Genomic DNA, 22337 nt, shown 5'->3' with positions numbered 1-22337 from the left:
GTATTAAATGTTGAAGGAATGTGAATTATCATCATTAGACCTCAGGCATCAAAGCACAGAAGTCACTATGAAATTGGAATTTATTAAAAAGTGGAAAAATGTGGAATTTGAAAGTGAATCTAAAGGTGAAACATGGCAATGATATAAAGTTTATACCTAGCCTATAATTGTTTACCTCTCCTATTATCTAAGGATGTTATGTTTCATACATGGTGTTTGGAAATGTAATACACAACAGTCATGATGCAGAGAGTCGCAATGACAGCAAAGTTCTGTATCCCAGAGTTCTGTATCTGATGATATCAACACAGATTTGTTGCTGGACTGTCTAGCAGAGTAATTTTTTAAAAAAATACAATATATGCAATACTTTGGGGAATCTGCAGTCTTGTAAGGTAATGAAATATTGTAGCCGCCTATACTTTCCACTGAATATAAAATGTATACTATAAAGAAAAGGTGTTTTCCACTGATTTATCTGGTAGAAGCTGTAAGTAACATCTTAGGCACCATCCAACATATGGCCTTTCTTTCTAGGTGACAAAGTAATTCCACTTTATGCACCTCTATGTAGAAAATGCAAGTTTTGTCTGAGTCCACTCACAAATTTGTGTGGAAAAATCAGGTAAGCACTCTACACTGTTAGTATTAGTATAAATTTGAATGAATATTTTGGAAAGCATATTGACATTACCTAAATGGCCTTGAAGAGGTGCCAACCTTCCACCCACTAATTCTAATCCTAGGTGTGTACAAGATACTATTGCAAGTGCACACAAAGAAACATGTGCTGGAATGTTCTTTGTAACACTGTTTATTAGAGTAAGCAATTTAAAACAGCACAAACGTCCATCAGAAAGAGAATGAATTTTAAAACTGCTATGTAGTAGCACAATGGACTACTACACAACAATAAAAATGGCTAAACTTGAGCTGCATGTATTAACATAAAATAATCTCACACACATAATGTTAAGGGAAATAAGCAAATTGCTGAAGGAATATTTAGTAAAGTGTCATATACAAAAACAATACTGTACTTTCTTATGGTTATTTGTATATGTAGTAAAAGCATAAATAAATCACTGAAATAATAAACGCCAAATTCAGAATAATAGCTACTTCTACAGGGATGAGAGAGGGATACAATAAGGCACAGTAAAGTAATTTACTCCAAGGCAGCATAGTTATAAGTCTTAGAGCCAGGTTTTTAACCCAGGCAGTATGGCTCTAGAGTCTAAAATCTTAATCATCTTGTTTTTGCTTTACTGAGACTACAGAAGGATCCTTTCATCCTTAACACTAATTGAAAGCAGTTATTTAAGAAGCTAAAACTGTACTACTCTTACATCTATTACTGTGCCTCAATTTTTTCATCTATAAAATGAGGAGCAAAATAATTCCTGCTTCATAGATTTCTTCTAGATATTCAAAGAACTAATTTTTTTTGCAAAGCTTTAATGAAATAATGGATTTAGGCAATACCAATAAATTCTTTCTAATAAATGTTATAAAAAGAGATAATTAGATATTCCAAATGAAATATACAATACCACCTATAAAGTATTACCACAAAAAATATAAAATCTGAATCAGATCAAGTGTTTAGATCAAAAATACTAATTTATGAGGGGATACAGAGATAGAGAAATATGTTCAACCAGATTACAGGAATGTTATGAGCAAAATCCAGAATGAGGAAAACTCTATCGGACAAATGATTCAATTTCTTCAACAAATAAATTGCAAGGGGAAAAAGAGAGGGAGAAGGGATCTATAATTTAAGATAATTAAGAGACAACAAAAATGTGGACCTAAAATAATCCTTTAGAGATACATGACAATGTTTTTACAGATGAAATCGTGATATCTGGGATTTGCTTCAAAATATTCCAATGTGGGGGAGGGAGCAGGTATTGTGGAGGAATAATAGATGAAACCTGACTGGCCATGAGTTGATGGTTACTGGAGCTGGGACATGGACACATAAGGGTTCATTATGCTATTCCTTCTACTTTTATACATGTTCAAATTTTCCACAATAAAAATGTTTAAGAGTTAATACACGTAAAGCCCTTAAAAGCATTTCTGGTACACAAAAGCATTCAATAAAAGTTTGTTCCCTGGCCGGGTACGGTGGCTCATGCCTGTAATCCCAGCACATTGGGAGGCCGAGGCGGGTGGATAGTGAAGTCAGGAGTTCGAGACCAGCCTGGCCAACACAATGAAACTTCATCTCTACTAAAAATACAAAAATTAGCCAGGCCTCGTGGTGCATGCCTGTAATCCCAGCTACTCAGGAGGCTGAGGCAGGAGAGTTGCTTGAACCCGGGAGGCGGAGGTTGCATTGAGCTGAGATCACGCCACTGCACTCCAGCCTGGGTGACAGAGCAAGACTCCATCTCAAAAATAATAATAATAATAATACAAAATTAGCCGGGCGTGGTGGTGCATGCCTATAATCCCAGCTACTCGGGAGGCTGAGGCAGGAAAATCGCTTGAACTCGGGAGGCGGAGGTTGCGGTGAACGGAGATTGTGCCACTGCACTCCAGCCTAGGCAACAAGAGCAAAAACTCCATCTAAAAAAAAAAATTGTTCCCTGCACTCCAGCCTGAGTGACAAAATGACATCCTGTCACTTTTTTAAAAATTGTTGTTGTTATTTTTAAAATCTGCTGTTATCCAATGAACTATATTTTGTGAAAAGTCTTGTTGTTTCCCTAATTTTTCTGTCTTGTAAATTGTCCTCAAAAATATATAATGCTCAACATATTTTGTAGGAAAATGATCAGTGTTCCATTTATTATAACTTCTCTTTATTTGTATCACTCTTTTTTTTAATTTTCTAGTAATCTCAAAAGTCCTGCTAGTGATCAACAACTAATGGAAGACAAAACCAGCAGGTTTACCTGCAAAGGAAAACCAGTTTACCATTTCTTTGGAATCAGTACATTCTCTCAGTACACTGTGGTGTCAGATATCAATCTTGCCAAAATAGATGATGATGCAAATTTAGAGAGAGTTTGTCTGCTTGGATGTGGGTTTTCAACTGGCTATGGGGCTGCAATCAACAATGCCAAGGTAAACGGTTAAACACCAGTTTGTGTAAAACAGAAGTTACTAGGAGGCAGTGTGATACAGATGAACTAGAGTTAGTTATCTTCAAACTGTGGCTGTGTCATTTATTACCTCTGTGATTTTAGGCAAGTTATTTAATCCCTCTAGAATAATATCTACTACAAATACTTATGAGGATAATTGAATCATATTACATATATAAAACATCTGGCCCAGTAGCCTACATATAATTGGCCCAGCATATGTTCTTATACTATACTAACATATTAGGTTATAGATCTTCCCTGATTTAAATACAGCCTGCTTAAATATGTCTCCTAAGGATGAATGCTTATCCTAAGACAGCTGACTCAGTCAAAGGGCAACAAAAATGACAGAAACTCACTTCCATCTTCACACAACCACCCCTGTCTTCTCCCTGATGCTACAGATTTATCTTCCTCCATCAGTAGTAATTCATTTCTGCTACTCATCATGTCCCTTTGTGGCTTCAAAGGAGGGTCTCTGGTAGCAGCCGTAATGTTGACCCGATGTGTCTCTGGAATCCCATGTTAGAATTTAGAAACTCTTACAAAGCATCTGATCTAGAACTAGAGAGATATCAAAGAGGGATCTCACAATTGGCCATCTCAATCTGCTTATCTGAACCTCCCTGACATCAATCTTTATTCCTGACTCAAAACCGCAAAATGCAGCCAGAGTGATCTTTCAAACAAGTCTGAAGATTTTACTTTTCCTGCATTATTTCATTTTTACTGCATTATTTCATTTTTCCCTCAGGATGAGCTCAAATTCCTCAGTAGGCTACAGTGACTTCCTACTTCTCCCTTTCCACCGTGCACTGTTCCCTTGGCTCCACTCTGAGTCTCCAGGCTTCAGTCACTGTGGTCTCTAGGCTTTCCACGCTTGGCTTCCAGCAACAATGCAGAGAAGACTGCCCAACCTCCTTCAGGCTGACTCCACTTATCACTTCCTCTCAGAGATCTACTTCAGGCTCTCAGCCATGCTTTGGGTATCCCTCCCAGTTTTCACCCCAAATTTTTTTCTTTTTTGAGACAGGGTCTCACTCTGTTGCCCATGCTAAAATGCAGTGGCATGATCATGGCTCACTGCAGCCTTGACCTCCTGGGCTCAAGTGAACTTCCCACTTCAGCCCTCCAAGTAGCTGGGATTACAGGCATGCACCACCATGCCTGGCTATTTTTTTAATTTTTTATAGAGACAGGGTCTCCCTATGTTGCCGAGGCTGGTCTTGAACTCCTAGGCTCAAGCAGTCCTCCCACTTCAACCTCCCAAAGTGCTAGGATTACAGGCATGAGCCACCACCAGCCTCTGTCTTCATTCTTATCACACTATAGAGAAATCTCCCATTTATTTTTTTGTCCTATTGTACTATTTGTTCCTTGAGGGCAAGAACTCTCTGTTGTTCATTGTGATAGTTCCAGAACCTGGAATTGTCCCTGGCACATAATAGGAGCTTCATAATTTTTCAACGAATGAATAAATAAAACCAGGTGCATAAAACATCCTGATGAGGCCTGGTCCTCGGCTTTGTAATCCAGAAAGTCCTTTTTATCAGGTTACCTAGAGTTGTTCAGTGTCAAGGAAACAAAGCCAGCCTCACTACAATAAGAGGTTGATCTAGTAGCCAAGATACCAAAGTATGACTCTTCATTGAGAATTTTATCTGCCACATAGACAAAAATGCTACCCTTTGCTATCAGCATGTTATCTCCCTTTAAAAATGTATTTACGCACGCAATTACTCATTAATAAAAAAATTTAAAAATTGTATTAGAAACCAAACTACAATCAGAGAAGGGTACTAGTAGCTGGGTGGAGTTGACAGCAGATGTGCACATGGCAGTCAAAGCCTGTTTTCTGCTGTATGGCGCTAGAGACTTAGGGAAGAAGTATCACTCTTCAAGTCTTCCTTTGCTGGGCTCCGTGCAGTCCATCCTCTTCTACTACTCCAGTCCTTTTAAGGGCCATTAGCACTAGAGATTCAGCTACAGCTTTCTTTTTTAATTACTTATTTATTTTTAATTGAAAAAATGTATACATTTATGAAGTGCAATTAATGTTTTGATATATATATACATTGTAGAATAATTAAATCAAGATAATAATTCACTTCATATACTTATCCATCACTTCATGGATACAGCGAAGTATCCATCACTTCATATACTTATCTTTTTGTGGAGAGAACATTAAAAATCTACTATCTTAGCAATTTTCAGATATACAATACATTATTATTAATTATAGTCACCATAGCGTACAATGAAATTCCAGAAATTATTCCTCCTCTCTATCCGAAATTTTGTATCCTTTGACCAACATCCTCTCATTCCTCATTTATCCCCCCAGACTCTGGTAACCACCATCCTAGTCTCTGCTTCTGTGAGCTTGTCTTTTCCACATATAAGTGAGATCATGCAGTGTCTGTCTTTCTGTGCCTGGCTTATTTCACCTGACATAATGTCCTCCAGGTTCATCCATGTTTTCACCATGACAGGATTTTCATTTTTTTAAAGCATAATTAGTACTCCATTGTGCATATATGTATCATATTTTTCTTATCTATTCATCTATTCGTGGAGCAAAAGCCAGAGGTGTGCATACCTAATATTATTGATAAATAAGGAAAATATTGCAGGTTACCTGTTGCTTAGTAATTTTGTTTCCAATTTAGAATGTATTAAACTTACCTTGAGCAGATTTTCTGTTTTCCTTTTGTTTAAGGATTGGTTCCACATTTTGGCTATTGTGAATAATGCTTCATTGAACATGGATATACACATCTGATTTCCTTTGGATGTATATACAGAAGTGGAATTGTACAGCTTTCTTTTAAATCCAGTCAAAGTCCACCTAAATTTCCAGGAGTTGTTCTTCCCACTGTTAAGGAAGAGATTCTAGCTGCTAAGCCACCTCATGAGATGCTCAGAGAGAAATGAATCTGATAGGAAGAAATTAAGGAAAGTGAAGTATCAGTAATTCTGCCCAAAAGGCAAGAGCTTTAGTAAAATTTAACTTACTTCTGGGAAGAAAAGTGAAGCAACCTCTCTGTATAATTATTGAGAACACACCAGCATCACCAGAACCCCTCTTTCTTTTTGATGTGCTTGTATCCTTTACTGCCAATTAAACATTACATAGAGACCTTCGGAAGTGTGGAAATGTCCTCTAACAGTGGTACTTGCAGATAGATAATCATCTACTGTGTGTAGATCTACTTGCAAATTGTGGGGGCAATTTATAGTGACCCCACCTAAGTTCTGCAAGCAAAGGCACTTTTACACACAGGGGTCCAGTTGTATAATACAAGTAATGCAGCATATTATATTTACACATTGTTGTGAGCTAGCCTGAGAATCCAACTACTAGTTACATTGCTGCAATGGGAAAAATGCATTTCCACTTCCTAAGAGACTCACAGGCTCTTTTTAACTGAGACTCTGGAGAAATATATTGAGAATCATACTGAACACATGCCACAACATTATAGTAAAGAAGCCATCATAAGAACAATATTCTTACTATTTGCAATATATATACATATTTATTATTTCCTCTGAGTAGCAAAAGCCAGGGGTGTGTATACCTAATATTATAGTAAATAAGGAAAATATTGCAGTTTACCTGTTGCTTAGTAATTTTGTTTCCAATTTAGAATGTATTAATACTTACCTTGAGCAGATTTTCTCTTTTCCTTTTGTTTATGTTTTAATCCTAACAGCTTTGCATCCTCATTAGGAAATATTAAGTATCTCTCTATGTAGTATTTTTCTATCGCTATACTAGTCTGTAGAATAACATATTCCAGTTACAGCATCTTTTCTTACCATCTTAGCTATTATTTCCATTTAATGCAATGAAACAAATATTTATTAAAGACTCAATATACAGAAGACTCTTTCATAATAATGTGGAATCTAAAAAGTTTCTGCCTTCATAAAATTTACAGTCTTTTAAAGAAACACACATACACACACAATCAAGGCAGGTTATAAATTATATGATACAGGAAAAGCAGAAAGACAGGCATTGATTTCTGATTGAAAAATCAAGAAAAATTTCATAGAATGTCCTCGAAGTCAGGCCTAGGAGTATAGGTTATACTTTAATTAAAGAAAATAAGGTGAAAAGTACATCAGTCTGAGGGAGCAGCGTCAACTACGGCATGAGGAGAAGAAAGTGCAACAATCTGTTCGCAGTTCTTGTACTGGGAATATCATGGGGATGAAGCTGGAAAGTAAACAGAGGTCAGACAATAAAAATCCTTTCATGCCATGCAAAACAAATTGGACTTCATTCCAAACTGGTGATTTGCAGTGATCAAGTAAATCACTGTAATATTAATACAACAAAATGAGGCCTATTCAAAATATAGATGTCAAATTAATAGTGATCCAATTTTAAAAGGAAAGCAATAAACCCTTCAGAATGTGTGGGTGTTCAAATTTTGTTCAGATAACACTGAAGGGAAAAAGTAAAACAAGGGAATTATTTTTACTTGGGTTTGTTTCTTATAATCTTAATGAACACTAAATAATTCTCCAAATTTAGGTAGTAATGCATCCATTTTCACATTGGCAGATTTCCTCCATTGGCTATATCATAGAGTTTAATAGCAGGCTGTCTTTAACTCATATGTTCATGCCCCCACTTCCTCCTGACTCTTAAAAGAAAAAAAGTGGGACTGGCTGCTTTAGAAGTTACTTTATAATTTTCCTGCTTGCAGGTCACCCCTGGTTCGACTTGTGCTGTCTTTGGCCTAGGAGGTGTGGGTCTTTCTGCTGTAATGGGTTGTAAAGCGGCAGGAGCTTCCAGAATCATAGGTATTGACATCAACAGTGAGAAGTTTGCGAAGGCTAAAGCCCTGGGAGCCACTGACTGCCTCAATCCTAGAGACTTACATAAACCGATCCAGGAGGTTATCATTGAATTGACCAAGGGAGGTGTGGATTTTGCCCTTGACTGTGCAGGTGGATCTGAAACCATGGTATGTATATTTTTTTCTTGGATCATATTTTCAATGTATTCTTTGGCTGTCAAATAATAGGGGAAAGTGGGTTATGTTTATTATGGTACTTGGTACTTCCAAATGGATGACAGGGTAGTAGAACTACAAGCCACAAATCATTTCCCATTCCCTCAGCTATACTCCATTTCCTTCAATGCCCATGAATGTGTCCCCCCAAATGCCAGTACTATCTTGGTGAGTTCAGTCTTCTCTTGTGATAAGAAGCCATACCAGCATTATTTGTAGATGTTGATTTTTCTTTTGAGATCCCTTTAAAAAGCTCAATATTATTTGTCTGGAGACAATATTTTCTAATTTTGTTTTCTATGATAATTCCAATTCCTATTCCTTGGAGACAATTTTAGGGGTTTTTTCATTTTTAATTAATGTTCCTTTTGACTATTAAATCAAATAAAATGACAAGTGCATTAACTAGACAGCATTCTTTAGCAAAAGTTTAAGGGATGAATTAACTGCAATGCATACATAGGAATAAACAGCTATTTTGCTTAGCTATCTTATGCATTATATACATTATTAATATTAATATTTGTTAATGTAGAATATCTTTTTTATAACAGCATATAATAAATATTTAAAATTAATAAACAATATGTGCATGTGTTGTTATATTTAATATTAACATATTTACAGATGATAATAAACAATAACATTTGTTAATACTTAGATACACATTATATAATAATCTATTGTAAGTAATGTTTATTAATGTGTTAATATTAACATATTTACAGATGATAATAAACAATAACATTTGTTAATACTTAGATATACATTATATAATAATCTATTGTAAGTAATGTTTATTAATGTGTAAATAACTATTTCTATTAGTCTTTAATATTAATGTTATTAATATTTGTTCATTCTTCTATATGAAATGCAGCAAAAAAATAAAGAGAAAACTTAGAAATGAACATTTTAAAAGAATTGTGTTTTATGAGAAGTGAGCCCTCCCCCCGCAAAAAAAACATAGAAAAGGCAGATTTAGAGGAGGAAATAAGAGAGGGTGACTGGTGTTTCCTACCAGCTACAACACATTCGCTCCCATATTAAAGTAGAACAGGGAAAGGCTAGCAACCTGCACACAGCCCAGCTCTGTCCATCAGATCTCAATAAATAGGCTGCAAAATTAGTCCAAATTACACATTTGAAATTTTCTATATTTCAAAAAAAACACACCACAAAATTTAAATCATCTTTTTTTCCTGAACACTACAATGTTGTATCATTCTGATTTCTTCTCGACTCAGGACAGGCTACAGTGCCCTCAGTGACTGCACCGGTTGCACACCTATGAAGCTGGCCTGTCTATTTTACTCCAAAAAGTGGCATAAAGAACCAGCTACAACATACAGGCAATATACTGAAAAGTTACCTTACTGGAGTGCCCAGCCTTATTCTCCAGAGAATCAGCAAATAATCACCTAATGTGTATTTACTCAAAGACACTAAGCAGATTTTGGGAGTTTTGTTTTGTGTTTGTTTGTTTTTGTTTTTAATGAAATGACCAAAGAATTCATCAACTGAATTATGTGCCTATAGATTCTTCTTATTTCATTAGTGAGAGCCATGTAGTAGTTGTGATGTTATTCCTTTTACTTACACCTTCACTCAGCCTAGCTCCCAAGCCCTCCTCTAGGCAAGATATAAACCATAAAATTCTATACTTCCCAGAAGCAAATTTTGTGCTGGTTCTTCCCCCTTGGTTCTTACATGACTGGTGTATTCCTCAGAAGAGAATGAGACCAAGGAAGACTTATGATGAGAGCCACAGGCTGCTGTTCCTCAGTCATTCTTCTCTGAACAGTTTCATTATAATATATGCAAATTGCTGAAAACAGGATCTGGCACGTACTAAGCATGCAATAAACATTAGCTGTTATTGAAAATGCATGCATTAAGGGCTCCATATCTGGCACTGCTCACCTGTGTTCAAGGCTTCAGGCCCTGCTTTTGAATTCATGTTAGTACCTGCAGTCTGCAGCATGCCACATCCATCACTCCTCTTCCCATGGCTCCTTTTTTTACAAACACTAAAATTTAGCCTATTCACATTTTTCTTGTACAGAGATTCTCAGCACTAGCTATATGTTAGAATTTCCTGAGGGGTTTTTTGTTGTTTTGTTGCTTTTTTAATACCAATGAATGGGCCAAACCCAGGATATTCTTGTGTGCTGGGGGCCCACTGACAACATTTTAAAAATTAATTTCTCAAGTTGAGAACCACTGACCTAAAAGTTAGCATCTTCTATTATTAAGCTGACTTATTATACCATGAAAGTCATTTTCAATTATGGAACAGAATTATATTAGAGAATCCAAATGGAAAGAGAAGGATTTATTTAATCACCAAAAGATGAGTCACCTACTCTCCCACCAAAAGTTTCTATAGCTAGGAAAAGCTATGTTTCTAGGTTTCAATGACCTCTAACCCTCTAAACCAAGGGTCAACACCCTGTAGCTTACCAGCACAAGGATTGTTTACTAACACCTGCTAAGGACCCTTTTAAGGAGCTGAATGTAGTGATACTGGAGTCTATGACCTGACTGGAAGCTGTAGAAAGATTTTATAATCTTGCAGTGATTAATTTTTTAGAGCTTTGATAAGCCCCAGCAATAAGTCAGAGACTTAATTTAGAATTTAATTTTGAAAGTGTTTGTCAAAAATGTTAAAGGCCTCAAAACATTTGATTAAAACAGAACCACAGGTCATTGTAAAACAATAGTTACTTATTTAGCCAAATAGATCATCGAAAGACTTTAAAGGCAATACATGAGGATATATGGATGTAAAAACCTTAACCCTGTTTTTTTAAGAAATTAAAAACCTAATATAGACAACATGGGAATTATTTTGATAAAATGTAAAATGTTGTTTCTTGAGTCAGTTACCAGAAATGGAAAGAAAAACTGGTAGCATGACTGCTTCTCCTTATGGGAAGCCCATTTCAATAAACCTGATGGGCAAAGTGCTTGAATTTAATCAGACATGGGAAAAGGGTGTTCAGGATTATGAGTACAGCAGGGGAATACATAATTCTTAGTAACTGCATGAGAAATTTTCTGGTTATATTGAAAAATTTAAACATATCAAGAAAAGCCAAGAGTACAGAATCAAGTTGTACTGAAGGAAAACATTCACTCCTAGACCTTTAAGATAAAACATTTTAGTATCAGGCCATAAGAATAGTTAGAACTGGAGGAAAAAAACTTATAATAGCTGATGAAAAAGCTAAAGAAAAGAGTTATCTCAGCCCAAGGGAAGACAAATCTGAAAGCAGGGAGACTTGGCAAAAGTTGAACTGACATATGATTTTGAGAAGTTTTCAAAAGAAACATGTTATAAAACTAAAAGTTAAGTTTCTTTTAATTTTATTAAGAGAAAATCAATACTGTAAAGAAACTTTGTTTTAACATAGGGGAATAATCTTAGAAAGACTATTCTAAATAATCCTCTTTTAATTACAGCAAATTTAATCACATACAAAATCTTTTTATAAATTCCTCTTCATGAAACTTATTATGACTTACACAGATGATCTATGACATGCTTGGACTTTTGACTTATCCTAATTTTTTCTTTTTAAATAATCAGTCATTTTATTTTAGGACAAGATTTTACCATAAGATTCTTTTTTTATGAAATTATTCTTTTTTAATAACCCTTTTATTAAAAATACATTTTTATATTTATAACTTTATATTTCTCTCCCCTACTTACTTTTTTTATCTTTTTAAGTAAGTAACTTTAAAATAATCTCCAAATTATATAAAATTATTCTTTAATAAGAATACAGGCCAGGCACAGTGGGTTACGCCTGTAATTCCAGCACTTTGGGAGGCTGAGGTGGGCAGACTGCTTGAGCAGGAGTTCGAGAGCAGCCTGGGCAACATGGCAAAAACCCACCTCTACTAAAAATACAAAAATTAGTCAGGTGTAGTGGCACACGCCTATAGTACCAGCTACTTGGGAGGGTAAGGTGAGAAAATAACTTAAGCCCAGGAAGTTGAGGCTGCAGTGAGCTATGATCACACCCCTCCACTGTAGCCTGGGCAACAGACTGAGACTGCCTCAAAAAAAAAGAGAATACAATTATATATTTATATATGAATTAGAATTCTTATTCCTAGTCACCTTAAATTTTCATGAAAACTTAGAAAGCAAGAAATCCTGAACTGTTAGATGTAAGCATTTTATAGATGAAATCATTTCACAATTTTAGAAACATGTTTTCCTATATCATAATTTTTTAATTGTAAATGACTCACATATCCAGCATTTATTATTTAATTTAAAATAATTTTCAGATTTTATATTACACAAAAAGTCCACTTATAAGCATTTATTTCATTTACATACACTTTTTCATTTTTAATAGTTATCTAGATAACTTTTGATAACTGAGATATTATGCAGAACTAGCCATTATTTAAAGTTATTTCCTTGCTAACTTTTTTTTTGAGATGGAGTCTCACTCTGTCACCCAGTGGAGTGCAGTGGCACGATTTTGGCTCACCGCAACCTCCACCTCCTGGGCTCAAGCAATTTTCCTTCCTCAGACTCCTGAGTAGCTGGGACTACAGGCACATGCTGCCATGCCTGGCTACTTTTTTGTATTTTTAGTAGAGATGGGGTTTCTCCATGTTGGCCAGGCTGGTCTTGAACTCCTGATCTCAAGTGATCCACCTGCCTCGGCCTCCCAAAGTGCTGGGATTACAGGCATAAGCTATCATGCCTGGCCCTTGTTAACTATTTTTAAAGTCTAAACATTAGGTGAAAACCTAAGTAAGAACTGTAAGGTTAAAAACATAGGTATTTTGCTGATAAATTAGGTGATTCAGTTGCTGTTATTGACCTAACAATTTTAAATTAGTCTTATTTGTCAAAAAAAAAAAAAGTCACAGAATGATAGATTTGGCTGGGTTTACAGTCTCACAACCTTTGTGCCAAACCCTGACACTTTAAACATTTAGCAGAGGCAAATATAAAACTTATTTACTTACACACAAATGTATGCTGATTTTTTAGACATCTTTATTTTTATTTTACTAATAATTTTTTTTTTTTGAGACAGAGTCTCACTCTGTCACCCAGGCTGGAGTGCAGTGGTGTGGTCTCAGCTCGCTGCAACCTCCTCCTCCTGGGTTCAGGCAATTCTCCAGCCTCAGCCTCCCAAGTAGCTGGGACTACAGGCAGGCACCACCACACCCAGCTAATTTTTGTATTTTTAGTAGAGACGGGGTTTTGCCACGCTGGCCAGGCTGGTCTCGAACTCCTGGCCTCAAGTGATCCACCCACCTTGGCCACCCAAAGTTCTAGGATTACAGGCATGAGTCACCTGCACCCGGACTGTGCTGAACATTCTATTTGTAATGGAACACTGGACCCTCAAGGCTCAATCTACAATGATACTATGATGTCATTAGCTTGAATCCCATTATCTCACATGCAGAGTTGGATTAATTGTTTTCTTAAGCATTGTACATTCCCACACTGGAGTTCATATTCTACTTTTCCACTGACTCAAGTATTCTTTTGTGTTCGATCACAGAAAGCAGCCCTGGACTGTACAACCGCAGGCTGGGGATCATGTACTTTCATTGGAGTAGCTGCTGGTAGCAAAGGATTGACTATTTTTCCAGAAGAGCTAATAATCGGCCGTACTATAAATGGAACATTCTTTGGTGGTCAGTTTTTTTTTCTTCATAGCTTTAAATTTTTTTCCTAGTAGTTCTGAAATTCTTAGAGTGAAGATTATTGAAAGGAAATAAAAATAATTTATTCAACCATTGAATCCCTAGAGCATATCCAAATACTACATAAAAACTATTAATTACTTATAAGTAATTTATATAAAAGGTAATTATAATTTGCAATTGAAATTTAATTTGCATTTGAATGAACCAACATGGAGGAACAAAAAATAAACATTGACCTAATTGAGATAATTTCTTATATAGAGTGGAAAATAATCTTAAATTTTTCTTATAAAGAAAATTTTTAAAATAGGTATAAGTACAGAAAATTAAAGATGGAAGGAGTTTAATCTACTTGAAGCAAACCAAATCTGACCTAATAATTTCATTCGTTCAGCAAATGCTGATTAAACTACTTCATGTCAAATGCCATGTCTTTATTTTGCATTTTGTCCACATTACAGGATGGAAAAGTGTAGATTCTATCCCAAAGCTGGTCACTGACTATAAGAATAAGAAATTCAATCTGGATGCATTGGTGACCCATACCCTGCCTTTTGACAAAATCAGTGAGGCATTTGACCTAATGAACCAAGGAAAAAGGTACATTACTAATAGATGACTGAATGATTTAAAAAACGTTTACAATGATTCTATTTTTTTTTTTATGTTAAGAACTAACCAGCTTGTTTTTTCTGACATTTTCCACATCCCAGGTACTAGATGTGCTTAAAAGATTAAATAGTGGCCATTTCAGAGGGAAAAAGCTTCCATTTCAATAATGCACATCTGTACACTGTTACAATATAGAATGGTGGTATAAATTGATACAATTTCCATTTCACAAACCATTAACTCAGTTGGGGCTGCTCCCTAGAAAGACAGGTTTCTGTGTAGTATAATGTTAGATCCCTCTAGTACAGTGTACCCCTGAGTTTAGCACCATGGTGTTCTGCAGTTTGACACAGAGTGCCTACCCCAGACCCTTCACAATCAGAATGGGGTGAAAACCATGGCTATGTGGCAGGGATCAGACATGTAAAGGATGCTCCAACTGTCTCATTCTCTTGTCATGGAGTTCCTCTAAGATACCTTCTGATCCACTATTTTAGTTATACAGTGCTCCCATGTCAGGGATCCCAGGAAATGATGTATAGAAATGTTCCACCTGGAAGATTCTTAGGGGTTGGGAGATTAGTAAGACTAGGATCAATGATTCTAGGTAAAATGTTCAAGCACAGCCTTGATCAATAGAAACAAAGGTCAAAAACATTAGGAACAATGTTACATAGAGGAGATGCAGGACCAAGAAGAAAACAGAAGATACAACAAAAGAGAGGAGGAAAAGGCTAAAGTAAAATTAAAATAACTGGGATTTGAAGCAGGGAATAAATGTTGCAGAAGAAGAAGATAGTTTCATGGTGTGAGGACCCAGACTACTTCTTGGGGAAGAAACCTGAGGAAATATCCCCACTGACATGAACTCCCCAATTTGCAAACGTGTCAGTCATAACATATCAAAGGGAAGTTCAATAAAAAGAAAATACAAGCATTATTTTTTAAGCTATACCATGTAAACTTAGTATATAAGCCCTGCAATGTATCATACAATCTCAATATCCCCATAAGGAATACACCTCAAGTTAGGAGATAGAGGTTGGAGTGGGGTTTGAGCCTTCATATCCTCTAACACAAACTTTTTCTCCTAGAATTCTCAATTATGGAATACACCCATAAGGCATGCTAAGTGGCAGCCAGGTGGAAAATGCTGCATTGCTTTATGGGCAAGTCTCCCACATTCTCCAAGGAGGCTTCCCTGGTAATCACCCTCAGGGTAGACACCAGAGTGAGGCCTCCTGCTCCTTCTCTGGCCCACTGAGAATACCACTTGACTGCCCACACAGATGGAAAGGTGGCAATGGGGAAGGTAGAGGCAATGGGAAAGGCAGAGACACACATGATGAGAGGCCTCCTCAGGTGTGTCCACCATATGGGCACAGGAAGCACAAGAGAGGGCAGGCCCTCCTACCACCCAACTGCAAAGAAGCAAGGAAGTGGGGGGAAGGGGATGGGATACAATGACTGACTAGCCTGTTGAGGTATAGTGATCCTGCCCCAGAGTGAGGAAAGGACACAGAGATTCTCCTCCCACAGGCAGGGGTGTCTTCCAGTCCTGGGTGAAGAAAACATTTATGCATAGCACCCTGCTGATAGCAGGGGTTCCACAGTTCCAGCAGTAATGTTTGAGATAAGGACTGCTCTGTCCTTGAGGCTTATCCCCCTCTTTGTGTCTACATGTTGGAGTTATCCAGAAATAAGAACATCTGGGTTCTTAAAAAGTAGCATCCCAACACACCAACTTTGATGCCCACTCCCTCCTGCGATGCTCAACTTTGCCCTCAGCTATAGGAGATCTGAGAACAGTGACTATTCCAACACTAAAACCTGACTCCCTCCTTAGTACATTCTAATTCTCCTCAACAGCACCACTGAGTAACAAGGACACTGCCTAAGGTGAGTGAGGGTCCTCAATTGCCCCCAAGTTTACTAGCACATGCATAAAACATTATTAACACCATGAATGGAAGAGGATGACAGGATAAAAGAAATTAGGCTTAATAAAGTGAATGTCTATAAAGAAAGACCAGATCCTGAAATGAAAAGGCAAAACTTATTTGTGAGCTTTGGTTAAATTTATCATGAAAATTATACTTATCAATGTTTTATTGTTATTAACAGCATCCGAACCATCCTCATCTTTTGAAGATGCCAGGAGCAATTTGGAATACTATCTGATTGAATGTGAACCTGCCTGGTTAATTTATTACCTAATTTTATGAAACAAGGAAAGCCATGAGTTTAAACAAATATTTACATTTAATATGGGAACATAAAAGAGCTTTAAATATTACAGCCTTTGTACTTGTTATATACATGAATATTCCCTGTTAAATAATAATAATAACTAGTGTTTATGAATAGAATCATATCATCTTTAGAAATTGTTTAAAATTAGTTCTGGGAAGTTGAAAGTGGGGAATGAAGAAATAATAAATAAAACTAGATTGGCCATATGTTTATAATTTTTTTAGGTTGGGTAATGAATACATGGAGTTTCATTATACTTTTCTCTCCACTTTTGTCTATGTTGAAAATTTTCTGGGAGCTAAATGATGAGAACACATGGACACATGAGGGGGAACAACACACACTGGGGCCTGTTGATGGCAGGGAGTCGGCAGAGAAAGAGCATCAGGAGGAATAGCTAATGGATGCTGGGCTTCATACCTGGGTGATGAGATGATCTGTGCAGCAAAGCACCATGGTACATGTTTACCTATGTAACAAACCTGCACATCCTGCACATGTACCCTGGAACTTAATAAAAGTTGGAAATTTTTAAAAAGAATGAATAAGACCTGGTATTTGATAGCACAACAGGGAGACTATAGTCAACAGTAATTTAATTGTACATTTTAATATGACTAAAGGAGTATAATGGATTGTTTGTAACACAAATAAATGCTTAAGGGGATGGACACCCCATATTACATGATGTGATTATTACACATTGCATGCCTATATCAAAACATCTCATGTACTCCACAAATATATACACCTAATACCCACAAAAATTAAAATAAAAAAATTTTTTAATAAAAATAAAGAAAAGAAAAAGATTTCCCACAATAAAAAGATTTTTACTGGAAAAAATCACTATATTTCACATATATGTGTACATATATACACTATATATATACACACTATATATATGAAATATATAGTAATTGTGATCATGTGTGTATATATATAAATATATATAAATATGTACACATATATATACATAAAACATTATTATATACTTTGTGTTCCAATAAGCCACAAGTTACTTTTTAAAAATAAGTTGCTAAATAATTTTCTTTTTAACATCTGCTAATTTCTTTTCTCTTGGCCCCACTCTATCATTAACTGCAATCACATGGAAGGAGATAGCAGAATCTATTTAAGTGAATATTTTAAAAAGAATAAAAGCATATCTACTCTCTACATATGAAAGTTTCTATCTCTATAAAATAACTGCCTTTTCATCTTTGATAATTTTTTTTCTTCAACTTTTATTTTAAGTTTTGGGGTATGTGTGCAGGATGTGCAGATTTGTTACATAGGTAAATGTGTGCCATGGTGGTTTCCTGCAGAGATCAACCCATCATTTAGGTATGAAGCCCAGCATCCATTAGCTATTCTTCCTGATGCTCTCCCTCCCGCTACCCCCCTCAATAGGCCCTAGTGTGTTGTTTCCCACCATGTGTCCATGTATTCTCATTGTTCAGCTCCCACTTACAAATGAGAACACACAGTATTTGTTTTTCTGTTCCTGCGTTAGTTTGCTGAGGATAAGGGCTTATAGCTCCATCCGTGTCCCTGCAAAGGACATGATCTCATTCCTTTTCATGGCTGCATAGTATACCATAGCATATATGTACCACATTTTCTTTATCCAATCTATCATTGATGGGCATTTGGTTTGATTCCATGTCTTTGCTATTGTGAATGGTGCTGCAATGAACATACATGTTCATGTATCTTTATAATAGAATAATTTATATTCCTTTGGAGATATACTTGGTAATGGGATTGCTGGGTCAAATGGTATTTTTGCCTCTAGATCTTTGAGGAATCACCACCCTGTCTTCCACAATGGTTGAACTAATTTACATTCCCACCAACAGTGTAAAAGCATTCCTTTTTCTCTGCAACCTCACCAGCATCTGTTGTTCCTTGACTTTTTAATAATCACCGTTCTGACTGGCATAAGATGGTATCTCATTGTGGTTTGGGTTTGCATTTCTCTAATGATCAGTGATCTTTCATAATTTTTACAACACATAATGTTGAGTTTAATGATCTGTAATTGAGTTTAATGATCTGTAATGTTATTGATCTGTAACTGGCACTAATTAATGCTATTTTCAATAGTCAAAAGTTACAAAAATTGATGTATTTATAAAATAATGTAAGTAAACATTTATAGTTATAAGATTTAACAGATAAAAAGATTTATATAAAAATAGCAAAATGGAAAGTTTCAAATTATTATACTCAAGATGTTACAGTGAACAGTTTAAAAGGACAACATAGAACCTAAATGCCCATCAGTGATAGACTGGATAAAGAAAATGTGGTACATATACACCATGGGATACTATGCAGTCATAAAAAGGAATGAGATCATTTCCTTTGCAGGGACATGAATGGAGCTGGAAGCCATTAACCTCAGCAAATAACGCAGGAACAGAAAAACAATCATCACATGTACTCGCTTATAAGTGGGAGCTGAACTATGAGAATACATGGACACATCATGGGGAACAACACACATTGGGGCCTGTCCTGGGGGCAGGAGGGAGAGCATCAGGAAGAATAGCTAATGGATGCTGGTCTTAATACCTAAGTGATGGGTTGATCTGTGCAGCAAACCATCATGGCACACGTTTACCTATGTAACAAACCTTCACATCCTGCACACGTACCCCAGAACTTAAAAGTTGAAGGAAAAAAAAAAGGATCAGATAGATAATAATTTAGATCAGAGTAATAAAGACTAGCTTTCACCTTGGACCAGAACTTAAAATAAAAGTTGAAGGAAAAAAAAACAGGTAAGATATATAATAATTTAGATCAGAGTAATAAAGACTAGCTTTCACCTTGGAGCAATTTCTGAAACCTATCAGTTTTCTTTAAAATGATTTACCACATATTGAATTCTGAGAGAAGATAAACATCTTTGAAAGTTTTGGCTGAAAGGATAGTAATTAATACCTCAAAGTAGAAACTTATATTCTTACTTATTTAAGATTCTCTCTCATTAGAAATGGAAGCCAGACACTTTATCTGTAAATGCTTTCTTTGTTGGCATTGTGGGACTAAAATGCACCCCACAGGCTGTTGGCCTTTCTCATGCAATTCCCTATATCAGTTCTTTTCTCTCTCCTCATCCCTTTCCTCCTTTCCTTTGCTTCAGTGAATCCTTTCTAGATTCCATTTCAGACCCACCTGTTTTTCAGATCTTTGCAGCCACAAAGCTGTTTTCACTCCCTGATCTCCTTTGATGCTCGGTGTTTTTAATCAAAATCCTATCACACGCCGCTTCCACTGCTAGTTTTTCAAGTACATGTTTGTAAAATCCCTGAAGGCAGAACAATCTTTGAATCCATCCCTCTATCAGAGATGGTCAATAAATATACGTTGCTTGATAACAAAAGTCTATCCTCATGTCTGAATAGTTTATATTCACCCTTTTGAATGGAATTTTTCCAAAACATTTCCTATATTTCCTTTTTTTCCTAAATAGATAATCCCAAATCTAATCTTAGCAACTCAGAATAGTCATTATTGAAATGGGAGAGTTCCCTGATCCCCCTCACAGGATGTGCAACAGGGGTGTGACTCGCCTGTTCAGTCACCATTGCTCAAACCCCTGACAAGAAGGCGAGCATGCAGACTTGCAGGTGCAGGAGTCAGGGCGAGTGCTTTGGGCTCCGGCCCCACAGTAGTGTCCAGGGGTGGGTGCCTGCAGCCCCAGTGTTACAAGGTTCTTTTAGCCTTGCTGTCCACAGACGGCATAACTGTTAACCAGCTCAATGGACCCTCTGCCTTTTTGCAAGGGCAGAGGGCCAGTGTGACAACTTTCTGTATCCCAAGCTCTTGCCCAGCATCCAGGAAGAATTAGGTTGCACACAGACTTGAAGGATGAATGCAGGGTTTTACTGAGTGGTGAAGGTGGCTCTCAGCAGGATGGATGGGGAGCTGGAAGTGGGGATGGAGTGGTAAGATTATCTTCCCCTGGAGTTTGACCATCCAGAGGCCAAACTCCTCTCCCACCGCCCCCAGCCTAACTCCTCTTGGCGTTTAGATGTTCCTCCTCTTCTCTCTTTCTCTGCCACATCATTCTGCCATTCATCTGCTTGTTTCCTCATCTCCTCATCTGCTCATCTGCTTCTGGAGCCTGAGGTTCAGAGTTCATATGGGTACCAGATGGGGGGGCATAGCAAGTCAAAAGGCAACTTTCAGGGCACAAAAACAGAAATGCCCATTCCCACTTAGGGCCGAGGGTCTCCAGGCTTGAGGGTGGGGCCTTTGCTGGAGAACTACCTTCTTCTATCCAGTATTTCCCTGTCTCTTGTACATATTATTATGATTATTAATTTTTATGCTAAATTGTGATTCAGTAGTCTCAGTCTCTCTCTCCTCCCCCCGTCTCTCTCTGAGCAATCACTGCTGCAGTAAATGTCCCTGTCTCTATCAGTCTTCTAATTTTCATATCTAGTTCTGTGATTCAAAAAAAAATTCTGATTATCCTTGGCAGAGCTGTTATAATTATACGTAAAATCAATGAGACTGAGCAAAGTGGCTTACATCTGTAATCCCAGCACTTTGGGAGGCTGAGGCAGGACAACGGCATAAGCTCAGATGTTTGTGACCAGCCTAGGGAACATAGCAGGACTTTGTCTCTACTAAAAACAAAAGTAAAAATAAAAAATAGCTGAGCATGTCAGTGTGTGCTTGTAGTCCTAGCCACTTGGGAGGCTGAGGTGGAAAGAGGATCACTTGAGCTCAGGAGATCGAGGCTGCAGTGAGCTGTGATTGCACCACTGCACTCCAGCCTGGGCAACAGAGCAAGACCCTGCCGCAGAAGCAAAAATAAAACTGAGAAACCCCAGAGTGAGATGTATGGAGTTTAAGGCTTCACCTCCATCATTCCTTCAGCAACAGAGGCTTTTTTTCTCCTCCATGCACCCAGTTGAAATTCCTAGTAATGTATAGTATAATTTTTGTTTTGTTTTGTTTGTTGTTGTTACTGTTTAAGACAGAGTCTCCGTCACCCAGGTTGGAGGGCAGTGGCACGATCTCTGCTCACTGCAATCTCCACCTCCCAGGCTCAAGTGATTCTCCTGCCTCAGGCTCCCAAGTAGCTGGAATTACAGGCCATGTGCCACCACCCCCAGCTAACTTTGGTATTTTTAGTAAAGATGGGTTTCTGCCATTTTGCCAAGGCTGGTCTTGAACTCCTGGCCTCAGGTGATCTGCCCACCTTGGCCTCCCAAAATGCTGGGAGTACAGGCATGAGCCACTACACCTGGCCTATAGTATAATTTTTCAAAATGCACACCAAATGCCTAAGTTGCTCAAATATATCTCTTTCAAAATGAGGAATGAATGCTGAATCTCTATGATACTCCAGAGAAAACAAAAATTATACATCAATGATGCCATTGGCAATATGTAGAAAACCTCCAGTTAAGAACTATGCTTCAAAGGCATTTTTAAAAGTTTGTAAACTACTGACAGTTGTCCACTTTCCCTGAGTATTCTCATATTCATTCTTCACTTAAAGAATATTGCCTTTTGAAAGAGTAGGGGCAACACAAATTAAAAGTTAAGCCAGTGAAATAAAACTGGAATGGAACTTGACCCCTCCAAAGGAAAAAAACAAAAAGTGGTAATT

At 37.0% G+C, this 22337-nt stretch overlaps 1 protein-coding gene across 1 annotated transcript in view; it reads left to right on the top strand.

Annotated features, from left to right (window-relative positions):
* The window catches only part of ADH4 (alcohol dehydrogenase 4 (class II), pi polypeptide), a 35522-nt gene that overhangs the window by 3556 nt on the left and 9629 nt on the right, over nucleotides 1-22337 (top strand). The window contains exons 4-8 of the mRNA XM_054554781.1: nucleotides 538-625; nucleotides 2850-3081; nucleotides 7829-8089; nucleotides 13687-13822; nucleotides 14296-14434. Coding sequence (XP_054410756.1) covers nucleotides 538-625; nucleotides 2850-3081; nucleotides 7829-8089; nucleotides 13687-13822; nucleotides 14296-14434 — 856 coding nt within the window. The remainder of the gene's footprint in view (nucleotides 1-537; nucleotides 626-2849; nucleotides 3082-7828; nucleotides 8090-13686; nucleotides 13823-14295; nucleotides 14435-22337) is intronic.

Source organism: Pongo abelii, chromosome 3 (genome assembly GCF_028885655.2).
Source record: "Pongo abelii isolate AG06213 chromosome 3, NHGRI_mPonAbe1-v2.0_pri, whole genome shotgun sequence".
In the NCBI taxonomy this organism is placed as follows: domain Eukaryota; kingdom Metazoa; phylum Chordata; class Mammalia; order Primates; family Hominidae; genus Pongo; species Pongo abelii.
The sequence above is the reverse complement of the archived record's forward strand: the minus strand, read 5'-3'. Positions and strand labels throughout refer to the sequence as shown.